Source organism: Erythrolamprus reginae, chromosome 2 (genome assembly GCF_031021105.1).
Source record: "Erythrolamprus reginae isolate rEryReg1 chromosome 2, rEryReg1.hap1, whole genome shotgun sequence".
Taxonomy (NCBI): domain Eukaryota; kingdom Metazoa; phylum Chordata; class Lepidosauria; order Squamata; family Dipsadidae; genus Erythrolamprus; species Erythrolamprus reginae.
The window spans coordinates 282,615,797-282,628,760 of record NC_091951.1 but is presented as its reverse complement, the minus strand read 5'-3'; the positions used below and the strand labels follow the sequence as shown (position 1 = coordinate 282,628,760).

At 36.9% G+C, this 12,964-nt stretch overlaps 1 protein-coding gene across 1 annotated transcript in view; it reads right to left on the bottom strand.

Annotated features, from left to right (window-relative positions):
* Nucleotides 1-3,047, bottom strand: part of LRRC2 (leucine rich repeat containing 2) — a 79,087-nt gene extending 76,040 nt beyond the window's left edge. Inside the window, exon 1 of the mRNA XM_070736287.1 lies at nt 2,923-3,047. Within this exon, the coding sequence (XP_070592388.1) occupies nt 2,923-3,047 (125 nt within the window). The remainder of the gene's footprint in view (nt 1-2,922) is intronic.
* Between the last annotated feature and the right edge of the window lie 9,917 nt (nt 3,048-12,964).

Genomic DNA, 12,964 nt, shown 5'->3' with positions numbered 1-12,964 from the left:
AAAAAAATACTATCCAATTCACTGCTGGCCATTTCATAAACCATTTCTGTAAGCAAGAACGCCTCTAAGTTTGGGTGGGAAATAATAAGGATGAAAATAACTCCAGGGGGGGGGATCTAAAAATTGTACCAGCTAAGTAACACAAAATCAAGACATAGAATTATTCTGGCCCTATCTGTGTTCACTACTTCACCCCTAGTTCATCTATCCACAAGTATATGGAAATGCTTTTGATTCTCATGAAGGCAAAGGATGATAGCTTCACTATAATTCATGACCATTCTGATCCATGTTGAAAATATGCTGTTGGTCTATTCCAAGCTATCTAAGGTGAAGTAAATCCCTGGTTGGTTTCTTTCCAACTGCTAGAACTTCAGAAATAGTTTCATGGAACAGTAAAAGAAGACTTCCCAAACCAGTTTGTGAAATGGGAGCTTTTTAGAAGATGGGCTCAAGTTGATCTAATTCACATAAAGTGTAGTTTGTTTTAGATGAATCAAAATTGGTTGGTTTCCCCCAATGAAAAGCCATAAGTTAAGATTTTCAAAGTATGGAAGCTATATATACTGCTCAAAAAAATAAAGGGAACACTTAAACAACACATCCTAGATCTGAATGAATGAAATATCCCCATTGAATACTTTGTTCTTTACAAAGTTGAATGTGCACAACAGCATGTGAAATTGATTGTCAATCAGTGTTGCTTCCTAAGTGGACAGTTTGATTTCACAGAAGTTTGATTTACTTGGAGTTATATTGTGTTGTTTAAGGGTTTCCTTTATTTTTTTGAGCAGTGTATATATAACTCGGGTAGGTTTCAACTTACCTTGCTGTCAGTTTGCTTCCTCCCATGCCATGTGACTGAGCTGTGTGGCCACATGTGCACATGTGCAGTGCCAAAGAAATAAAAATTGCCCCCAAAAAAGCCAAAAATAAGATGGCGACTCATGTGCAGTGCTGGAAATTTGGCTACTGCTCAGAAGAAAAAAAAACAGAAAAAAATTCCCCAAAATCTTTTTTTTTCCCAAAGAAGAAGCTGGCGGCATCAAGGATTGGCACCAACCAAACTGGTTCTGTGACATCATTGTGACATTACCAGTGGGTTGCTACTGGTTCAGGCAAACTGGTCCAAACCAGGAAAAACCCACCTCTAATATAACTCAATATCCACAGGCAAATATGCTAAAACATGTCTTAGCCAGTTGTGAATTAGGCTTCTGTGTTGAACTAACAGATCAATACTGGTTTTCTCTTAATTAAAGGATGGAGGAGATGGAGGAGGAGGAAGAGGAAGAGGAGGGTTATTTCAACTATTCTTAAGGAGAACAATTTAGAAATATTGTACTAATGTTAAGATAAATAGACAATGCTCACATACAGCTATAATGGTAATTTCCTTAGGGTAGAATCATTTTCAAGTCAAACAAATTACCAGTTACATGTTTCCTCTTAACAGAATATGAAAGTTAAGTTTTGCATTTCATTTCATAATCATAAATGAACTGATTATGTTGCTTTTCATGGTTCCCTCTGGACCTCTGTGGAAAACTACTGGGATCTCAGACACGATATAGATGATCCCTGATTTGCTGCACATAATATCCAATTCTAACATAATCAGGCCTACCATACAGCCAATATGATATGCATTATGCATTGCCTAAAAACTATCTCCAAAGCATCTTTATTTGTAGGAGAGAGAATTCTCCCACAATTAAAAGTAAATTGTCATAAACATGTAATATAACGGGCTTCTTCAGCACATTGTAACTATCTTAAGAGTTGCAGACCTCATTAATGAGAGTGTTTTTTACAACATAGTGAATTCCTGCCCCATTAACAATACCTTCGGGACTCTGTAAGCTTTTTAAAAGCTACTTGAATGAGTACTTTTTAAGTTCACATGCATATCCCATGCACAGCACTTAAGCCCAAACCCTTATTATGGAGAATTATGTTATTCACCCTTTCACCTTTTTTTATCATGCTCTTTTCCTTTGCTTTCCTAAGTTAAGATAGGAAAGTGCTAAGAGTCACATTTGGCATTAGAGTGGTGTGTGAGTTGGTTGCACTCCATTCAGCAAAATGAAATCAAGACATAGAAATTCCCTCCAATGTAAATACGCGTGATAAATATCTAAATATTCTTCCAAAAAGAAACCCAACAAAAGATTTCAAATGATCTCAGGACATGAGATATTCAATCCTGAAGATGTACCTTCATTTTGCCCCATCATCGTTCTTTTTGAGTTCATGTAACTGTTGCTTGGGATCATGTTTTCATGATAGATAGTTGTACCATTAATAATACAGAGGGAACAATTGAGACTCGCCCAGTGAGGGGCTACCAAAAGTTTTACTACCACACTGTGGGCATGGCTTATACAGGACACCCTGCTTTTTCTTTCAACATCTTTCAGTACAAATTGGGTGCTCTGGGATGGAGCTCCATTTTCGCTACCCCACTGCGTTCCCCCATGTCCGGGCAGCAGCCCACCCCTGGATTTGTCTCTGAAACAGCTTGATTGGGGAATAGTGTAAGCAAATGAAAATAGCAAATGAAAATAGCAATGGCCCAAACAATTATGTGAATCCATCCTCCCAAAACAAAAATTCCAATCAAATACAGACTATTAGTCATCAGAAACACTATGCTAAGATGAACAGCCATGCTGTTTAAGAAAAATACATACATACATACATACATACATACATACATACATACATACATACATACCATACATACATACATACCATACTTACATACCATACATACATACATACATACATACATACATACATACATACATACATACATACATGCAAGCAAGCTATTGGTGGCTGTAGTGTACAATGGCTTAATTTATAATGAAACAGTGATACGTTAACATTGAAATAACAATAAAGTAAATATTTCCTTACTTCTCTAATGCACTATGAGCTATTCGTTCTTTTTCCTGTTTTTGTTTTTGTTTGTGCTTCTTCACTCGAATCTCCCATAAACCTCTTATGGCTGAAAAGTCAAATATTATCACCTGATGTCCCATAATGCTGGCATTAAAATTATCTGGGGGGGGAAAGTGTCATGATAAGGAACAGGAATATCTAAGAAAGCCATTTTATTTAAGTAAGTAAAATAACAAATGAAAACCAGCAAACAGTATGTCATACAGTGTACATTGTTTTAAAATACATAGTTATATTTTTTCCAATCCTACAAGTGCCTGAATTGATTTAACCATTAAATTTTATTTATCATCCTACGCATGAGAAGAGGCAGCTTAATTTATTAACCAACTGTAACTTGGATTCAGGCATATAAGGCAATTGATTTGGTCATCATAAAAGAGTGTGAAATTGGTAATAATTTAAATTTATACATTCATTCTTTTTTCAACTTGGGAGACTTACCTGTCATGGGGTTTTGTTTTGTAGCTTAGATGCTAAAATAATATGGATGATCTTAGAGAACCATAAACTTTAACTGGAGTTCATCAGGATTGATAGTAAATATTATGGTTACTGGTATAAAGCAAAATCTAGTACATTACAATGGCAATACCTTGCCATTCATGTCCAAACCACATTATTGACAACAAAGTAAAGTTGTTACGGTGTGTCCTCGTTTATCATGGGTGTTACGTTCCAGGACCAACCCCGATAAATGAAAATTGGTGAAGTAGTGACGCTATATTTATTTAAGTATTTATACACTATTTTAAGACTTTATAAACCCTCCCCCACACTTTTACCCTACATAAACCTTTCCCATTCCCTTAATAACCATTCCCACACTGTTCTGTGCATGTATTGTACCTTTGCACATACTGTAAAATGTTTTGAATTTCTAAACCTATGCAATGAAATGATGCTCCATGAGAAATTAATATTTTATAAAAACCCGCGATGCACCGAGTCTGTGAAAGGTGAACCGCAAAGTGGTGAGGGAACACTGTATATGTTTCAATTCATGAGAGGAAGTGATATGTGTGTTCTATTTGCAATGTTTACATTGAGTCACAAGATGTTTGAAATGTATGGAACTTTCTCCTACATAAGCACTGTCTCAAGTAATGCATTGGAAACTGATTCCTATTTGATTGATGACCGAAAAGATAATATATGCAGATACATCCATCCGTAAAGTAGCAAGAATGACTCTTTTCACACTATTAAAGCAGTTGTATCTTTCTCCAAGTTTATTCAATTGCTTCATGGTATGCAGACTGCTAAAATTCTTCTTGGAGTTGCTTGGAGAAGAAAATGTACACATATTATTTTACTGAAAGAGTAGTAGATCCTTGGAACAAACTTCCAGCAGATGTGGTTGGTAAATCCTCAGTAACTGAATTTAAACATGCCTGGGATAAACATATATCAATTGTAAGATAAAATACAGGAAATAGTATAAGGGCAGACTAGATGGACCATGAGGTCTTTTTCTGCCATCAGTCTTCTATGTTTCTATGTTTCTATTCTAATTTACACAGGAGAAACACATCTAACAGGTTTGTACACCTTTTTTTAGTAACTACTGGTTTAAATTTGGGGTGAATTAATTGTTTTCAGAGGCTGAGCCTCATCTGTTGAGAAAACCAGTGGCCAAATTCCAGGTATAATTAGCTAGGCGGCAGGGGTCCCCAAGCCTGGCAACTTTAAGACCTGTGGACTTTAACTCCCAGAATTCTAGGAGTTGAAGATCACAAGTTTTAAAGTTGCCAAGTTTAAAGACCTCTGTGCTAAGGGATTAATAATATCTCTGCTTCTGAAAAGGGCTCAGTGAGCTCTTTTATAACCTACAGATCCAGCCTTTCTATTTTGTCCAAAGATATGACCTCCAATGGAGTGTCATATTAGAGTTCCGAGTCATTATTTCAGTATTGACAGTGGCAAGCCAGAGATGTCACGAACAATAGAAGCCTAATAATGAATTCTTCTCCCTTGCTTAGAATCAATGGCGGAAGGTGGTGTGATTTCTACCAAGAAATACAACTACCGTAATATATTTGGATTGAGTTTTGCTTGTTCATTCATAAAATCATTCACCAAGTCAGCTTGCAAGAATTCTGATGCTGCACATAAGTCAGGAAGCCTTTCAAGAATAATTGCTTCAACCCAGAGGGTTTTTTTTTTTACATATCTTGAAATTTCATTAGATATTATCTTTATTAAAGTTAAGTAGAGAGTCGGGAACTGTCAATCCAATGAAAGACAAATCAACCTTTTCCCCTTCATTTTCTTAAAGATTAGATATATTCATGGATGAGGGATTTTAGTCATTCTGACTATATTCACATTTTAAAGACATCATTCATTTTCTGATTATTGGTTCAGTATGTTGGACAGCACAGAATGAATAGTTTTATTGAAGTTATTCTTCTGGGATGTGTAGAACTTTTGAATGCAGGATTAAAAAGTGTCTTGCTCTTCCTCATTCATTTTTTTTCCTACTAAATATTTTGTTACTTTTCCACATTGTATCTGCAGAAGAAACAACCACTACCAACCTGCCTTCCTTTTAAGACCTGTATATTGCACGAGTCAAACAGAGGGCGGTGAAAATATTGACTGGCCCCTCGCATTCTGGGCATACATTGCTTCAAGTCCTAATGATGCTATAGAGCAGTGTTTTTCAACCAGTGTGCCGTGGCATACTAGTGTGCCGCGAGACATGGTCAGGTGTGCCGTGAAGAAGGAAGCTCAGGTTCGAGTTTTGCAACTTTTTGCTGAGAGAAAGAGAGAGAGAGAGAAAGAAAGAGTGCAAGAGAAAGAAAGCAAGAGAGAGAGAAAAATGAGAGGAAGGGGGAGAGAGAGAGAGAAATGAGCAAAAGGGGGAGGAAAAAAGAGAAATGAGAAAATGATTGAGACAGAGAATCAGAGGAAAGAGAGAGAAACAAAAGAGAGAGAGAAGTGACTCTTGATTTAAAGCATATGATAAAAAGCACCCAAAGAATAAGAGAGAGAAAAACTCCAGTCCTCACCTGTTTTTTGAAATGGTTCAAGAGTATGTATATATACACACACACACAAGGGAGGGGAGGAGACAGGGATGGAAAAAGAGAGGAGAGTGTCTTAGAGTGTCATTTTGTATCATTTTGGTTGGTGGTGTGCCCCAGGATTTTGTAAATGTAAAAAATGTGCCGCGGCTCAAAAAAGGTTGAAAATCACTGCTATAGAGCACTGCATACCAGACCAACTAGACATAAGAACAGTTTTTTTCCCAAATGCCATCACTCTGCTAAACAAATAATTCCCTCAACACTATTAAACTATTCACTAAATCTGCATTACTATTACTATTAATCTTCTTATTGTTCACATCACCCATCTCCTCCCACTTATGACTGTATGATTGTAACTTGTATCCTTACTATTAATATTGATTGTTTCCTGATATGATTCCTGATTGATTGCTTATTTGTACCCTATGTCTATCATTAAGTGTTGCAACTTATGATTCTTGATGAATGTATTTTTTTCTTTTTATGTACACTGAGAACATATGCATCAAAGACAAATTCCTCATGTGTCTAATCACACTTGGCCAATAAAGAATTCTAACGTATCTCATCTGTTTTTTCACAGTCTTTCTTATTACTATAAATAATTCTAATCTATGACCAACCTTTCTGCAAGAGCAGTTAAAAGCTTTCTGCTGTGCAAAACATTGTGTTACTTATTTATATCAGATTTATATCTCACCACAATCGTAGTAAACTCTCAGTGACTCACAAAGAAGAACAATAACATAATCATAAAACTTAAAAATAAAATATATACAGATTTCAAAACAGATCATGACAACAACCCCCAAATGCTTTCCTGAAAAGTTTAGGGTTCGACTATTTCTTAAAGACTGAAGCAAATAAACCTCCCTGGGAGGCCATTCCAAATATACAGCTTTGAGATAGGAAAACATAATATAGATTGATTTGATTTGATTTGATTTGATTTGATTTGATTTGACTTGACTTGACTTGACTTGACTTGACTTGACTTGACTTGACTTGACTTGATTTGATTTGATTGCCACCCCTCTCTGAGGACTCAGGGTGGCTTACAACATATAAGGAACAGTGTACATCCAAATCCAATTAATTAAAGTTAATAATCTAAAAAACATGAAAAAGCAATTAAAATGCTCTCATACCCATTCAATCAGCAAGCTTACAATGCATTTGTCAGACTGGGGCAGTGTCTAATGACCCCAGGCCTGGCCGCATAAATGAGTCTTCAGACTCTTACAAAAGGTGAGAAGGGTGGGGCTGTATGAATCTCCAAGGGGGGGCAGCTGATTCCAGAGGGCTGGGCCCCCCACATGGAAGTCTTAGTTGATGGGACCTGTAGAAGGCTGACTCTGTGGGACCTAACTGGTTGCTGGGATTCATGCTGGATATATCTGGACTTTTTAAGGAGCAACTGTACTTTCTTTCTGCTTTTCTTTAAAGATGTTTCGCTTCTCATCCAAGATGCTTCTTGGCTAAGAAGTGAAACATCTTCAAAGAAAAACCAGAAAGTCCAGTTGCACCTTGAAAAAGCATCTTTGAGACAACCATGACTGAATGACTGAGAATCTTCATAGACATACCTTAAGTGATATTTCACCCTTGTCATATTTTATAGCTATTCAATAACTCCCTCAATTAGTATCAATACTAAGTTGTATGTTACATCAAATATACTGTAATAGCATGTGCTTCAGAAATAGTAATATTTACTGTACTTATGCTTTCATTGTTTATTTTATGCTTGTTATAGTATAAAGAAGTATCTATGGGTTCATAACAACATCATAAAGGGATAAACACATTACAGCATTAAGCCTAATATTTGCAGAGATTGTTTATTGACAAAGGTGTCAACTCCCAGCTAGAGAGAATTGGCAATTTGTTATTCTAGACATGCCTACAAGCAAATATTATGCACTGGTATAATATGGGGCGAATTAAGGGGAAAATATATTTTGAAGAATCCTAAGAAGACACTAAAATGGGCAACCCTTTTTTTCCAACTGGTATATGCTTAATTTAGAAAGCTAACCAATTCCATAAAGATTTTGGGTAGCAAATAATATTAAAAATTTAAGAAACAAAGAACAGAACGATGTATATCCAGAAGAGGAAATATTCCAAGTAACATGTCTACACAGAGAGAGAGAGAGAGAGACAGACAGACAGACAGACAGACAGACAGACAGACAGACAGACAGACAGACAGACAGACAGACAGACATAAAAGGCCCACCAGCCACCTTAAAACAAGGTTCCATGGGAAAAAGCCAGACTATCAAAGACCTTTTAAGCACAGCCTGAAAGGGAAACATGCATTTAGCTGGGAAGATGATGTTCCAGAGGGCAGATGCTGTTATCTGCTTCCTGAATCTGTTAGGTGGCAATTTTGGTAGGTAGTACCTGAAGTATGCAGCCTGTGGTTGATCCTTTGGGGGATGGGAGTCAAATTCAGGGCCATTTTTTGGATAAGTAAAGTGGATTTTCTGATTTTAAACTACGGTATTTGGCTGTTATTTCCAAAAGGGCAGGGATATGTTTTTCATTACAATGACTACCTAAAGAGGTCATTTATAATGGAAATGGCAAACAGCCAGAGACTTCGCTAAAGTTGCACTGCAAATTAGCTATACTTCCGTTATAATAGGAAAGTCAACACAAAGCTGATACTTTCACAAAGCATTAAGAAAAAACGATACTACACATCAACATCTTGAATCAATACCCAGGTTGATTCTAAGCATGCTAGAACCCACTATGTTTGATATTGTTTATCACAATGTCTCTTTTGCTTGATCATTTCCTTATCATCATCATCATCATCATCATTATTGTTTGTTTTGAAATAAAAAAAGTGTTTCTTCTGAAGTGCCATTGGCTGGGGATAATGTAGACTTTTTTGAATACATATACTCAGCCCATAGATATCATCCTTCCATTAAAAGGAATTCTTACTGCTTCCTTTGCTGGAATTATTTGTTTTATCAGCTTTGTGGTTTATAAGAATGGTTTCTATATAACAGAGAGTTCCTAAAGAGATACAGCAGAGATATAGCAGAAACTTTCTAAAGAAAAATACACCGCTTCCTAAAGAGAAATTATTACACCATAATGTGGAAAAATAGAAAGGCATGCCCATAACACTGAGCAATTCTTCTGTGTGCCTAAGCATTGTGCATTCTTATTGGTGTGAATGAAGTTATGGCAAGATAGCTTTCTGCTACAGGTTTATTTTGTTTTCTGTCCTATCAACTGCCCTCTGACTGTTTTACAATTTATCATTTTCATTAATCAACCAGCTCTCTCCTACCAAAGTAAGATCTTGTTTTATTTGTACATACTTTTTATATGTACAAGTAAAACAAGTACAAGAAACATTTCTACATGGGGCTAACTTTGAACAGTGTTTGGAAACTCCAGATCATGCAGAATGTGGCCATGAGAGCTATTGTGGGGCTCCCTAGATTTGCCCACATCTCGTCAACACTCCGCGGCCTGCACTGGCTACCAATTATTTTCTGGTCACAATTCAAAGTGTTGGTAATGACCTATAAAGCCCTACATGGCATTGGACCAGAATACCTTCAGAACTGTCTTCTGCTGCACAAATCCCAGCGACCGATAATGTCCCACAGATTTGGCCTTTTCCGGGTCCCGTCAACTAAACAATGTCGTCTGGTGGGCCCCGGGGGAAGAGCCTTCTCTGTGGTGGCTCCAGACCTCTGGAATCAACTCTCCCTAGAGATTAGAATTGCCCCCACCCTCCTTGCCTTTTGTAAGCTACTGAAGACCCACCTATGTCATCAGGCATGGGGAAATTGAGATTCCCCTGGGCTTATATTCTTTTTATATGGTATGATTGTATTGCATGGTTTTAATGATGGGTTTTTAGTTGTCTTTTAAATATATTAGATTTGTCACATTGTTGTTTTTTTTGTGAGCTGCTCTGAGTCTCCGGAGAGGGACGGCATACAAATCTAATAAATTATTATTATTATTATTATTATTATTATTATTATTATTATTATTATTATTATTATTATCTGGATGAATCTTTTTTCTCTAACATTTTTGTGGTATGGAAGGAATTGTTAGTAAGCCAGAAATATATTTTACCTTCCTTTTGGTGGTTTTTTTCCCCTCCAACCACTTGCATTTTGAATGGAAGAATAATTAACCATAGTCTCTAATATGTAGTTTAAAATATAGCCATGCAATTCTTGTTGGCAAATATCACTTTTTAAGTGGTTTTTTAGATTATCTATAGTTGATCTCTCCCTATTTCTAAGAGATCTGTAAGGGGCATGCATAAGCACCCCATTGTGCCTACTGTCCTATTGTCCTCTTTTATCATTACTTTTTACTTAAGTTACGTTTATGCAAACTACTACTATCCTATACATGTTTGACAAATATACAAACAAACAAATAAAATAAACAAACATCTGTTTAGGTCATGGTGTATTTCTCTTAGGTGATGCCCAATTTAATTACGGTAAGTCTAATAAATTAAGCCTAATAAATTAAATTAAATTAAATTAAATTAAATTGATTGTAGTATTGTATATCTCTGTAATTTATTTCTCATGAAAGGTTATGAAACTGGGTCCATTCACAAAATCTAAAAAGAAAGCAAAGATTCCAAACTGAAAAGATAGGGTCTAAGACTATAAAACACGGAGAAAAGGAACCTACAATGATACCATGAATGACAAAGGTCTGTATGTAGAGTTTATAGTTAGGAGTAATTTCAGCTTCAGCAATGCCTTGTTTACACATGAAAAATTTGCCAAGCCTCAATCAATGCTCTCATGTTTAACACAATGAGCTAGATTCATTCCCTCTAAGAGTTTCAACAGATTTATGCAAGAAATGAGTCAGTGCATCAACTGTGAAATTCATTGCTTTTGCAAAACCCTTTTCTGCTTCTTAAAGCTTATGAAAACCAGAGAATATACACATTTTCAAAGGAACTGCTACCATTTTCATAATTGTTCAATTGAAAGTGCTGTTTTATTCAACAGACAGCTACCAGGTGTCAGATCAGAAATATTTCTATTCCCAGGATGATGTGCTGTTAAAGACTACCGAAACAGAATATGTATTATACTGATTGGTCCTGCTATCATTCCTTTTTTTGTAAGCTTTTTGCAGTCCACATATTTTCCTCAATTTATTAATACAGTAGGAAGCCTACATGGTTAATTCAACATCCTTTGATGCAGAGGCTGGTGTTCTTTTTTGAATAATGAAACTTTTGTACACGATCAACTTTCTCAAAGTTAATCTTCCAAGCCTAACTTAGCATAATTATAACCCTAATAAAGTGCTGTTCTAGATTATCACACATTAAAACCCAAACCTATCTGTTCTCTGCAGATAGATCATGGCAATGCACCTCCAAAAGTAAGGAAATAAATATTCAGAGGTATTAGCATTAATATGGTGTTGAATTTGACGAGTCTAAGTAGTCTAAGGATTAGTGAAGTAGATTGATCACTGGAAAAAAAATATTTATTTAAAGAAATAGTGAAAATAGACAAAGTCAGCTATATCCTATCAGGAAGTAAATCTGTGGGCACTAGGATCTCTGTAGGCACTCGTGTATATGTGTGTCTCTGTGTGTGTTTGTGTGTGTATGCACATCCTTGCATGGATGTATGCAGTAATGGGCAGCTAAATTTTTTAGTGCCACACTGTGGGTCTGGCTTGATGGTCATGTGACTGGGTAGGAGTGGATTGCCGGCCATGTGACCAGGTGGGAGTGGCTTGAACAATCATCATTGTTCAAGTGAATTGTTAAGTCCTCGACTTACAACCTCACCAGTGTCGCTCTCTGGGGTGACAATTTGCTTTGCTTTGCTTTTCCTGCACTCTCCTTCCTGGGTCGCCCCCTGCCTCATGCTGGGTAGCTAGGCAAATGGGTCCGATTGTTGAGAAAAGAGGGGGGAGGAAATGGGCCCCCTGCAACTCCTGCCAGTGCTGGTCTCCCTGCTGCTTTCCAAGGAGCAGGAAGAGGATGGGAGGGGGGGATAGTCAGCTGGAGCTGGGCAAACAGCTTCATTTCCACAGGTGGAACTGCGTTCCACCCTGTCCTGCCTGCTGCCCACCCCTGTATGTACATAACCAGATACATATAGACCTTGATAACAAAGAGTCTGAGATTATCAATCTCAAGATATAGAGCAGGCAGAATGAAAGGCAAAGAGGAGATACAGAGTTAATTTCTAACTTTATCCACAGCTTGCAGTCCCTTGTGAGGTGCTGCTAAGTACCAGTGCCACTAATACCGAATTTCCAGCGAGATATTTCAGGATTCATGAAAGAAAATTATCTCGTCATTAAGGTTCACTTGAGAGCTGCAGTCTTTGTGCTGTCAAGTCTAAACTCCTCACAGAGATGCTAATTAATATCTTTAATTATGGATTAAACAACGGTTGATATGAGAAACCTTCTTACATCCCTCTTGCTCTTTCAGCATTACTGTAATATCTTTGCCACTGGGCTGAAGGATGTAAAATGACAGATTCCCACCTCCTTTTATTTTCCATGAACTGGCAATCATCCTTGCAAAATGGAATTCGGGTTCTTTGAGATAACTGAATAATTTTAATTATATTGACAAAAGTTTTGATGAGCCAAGTTTAACACCAATATGTATAACCTGAGAGCAGCTTGGCCTATACTCAAGTAAACACTTGATTAGAGCAAGCAGCCAGGTCAGAAGTTGAAGTTTTCCAAAGGCCAGCTGGCCCTTCTGAAATTATCACGATGCAGCATGTGACAAGTGTCAGATTAAAAACTACGTCGAGGCCAAGCAAGCATCCTCTGGCAAACAACAGTGGTTATGCTTCACTGGAGCAGAAGTAAGACAGCAAGTGCCAATCTCATTTCTGGTAAGATATTATGAAACTATAAAAAATAGAGCATCTGGATGACATGCTGGCATGTTTACG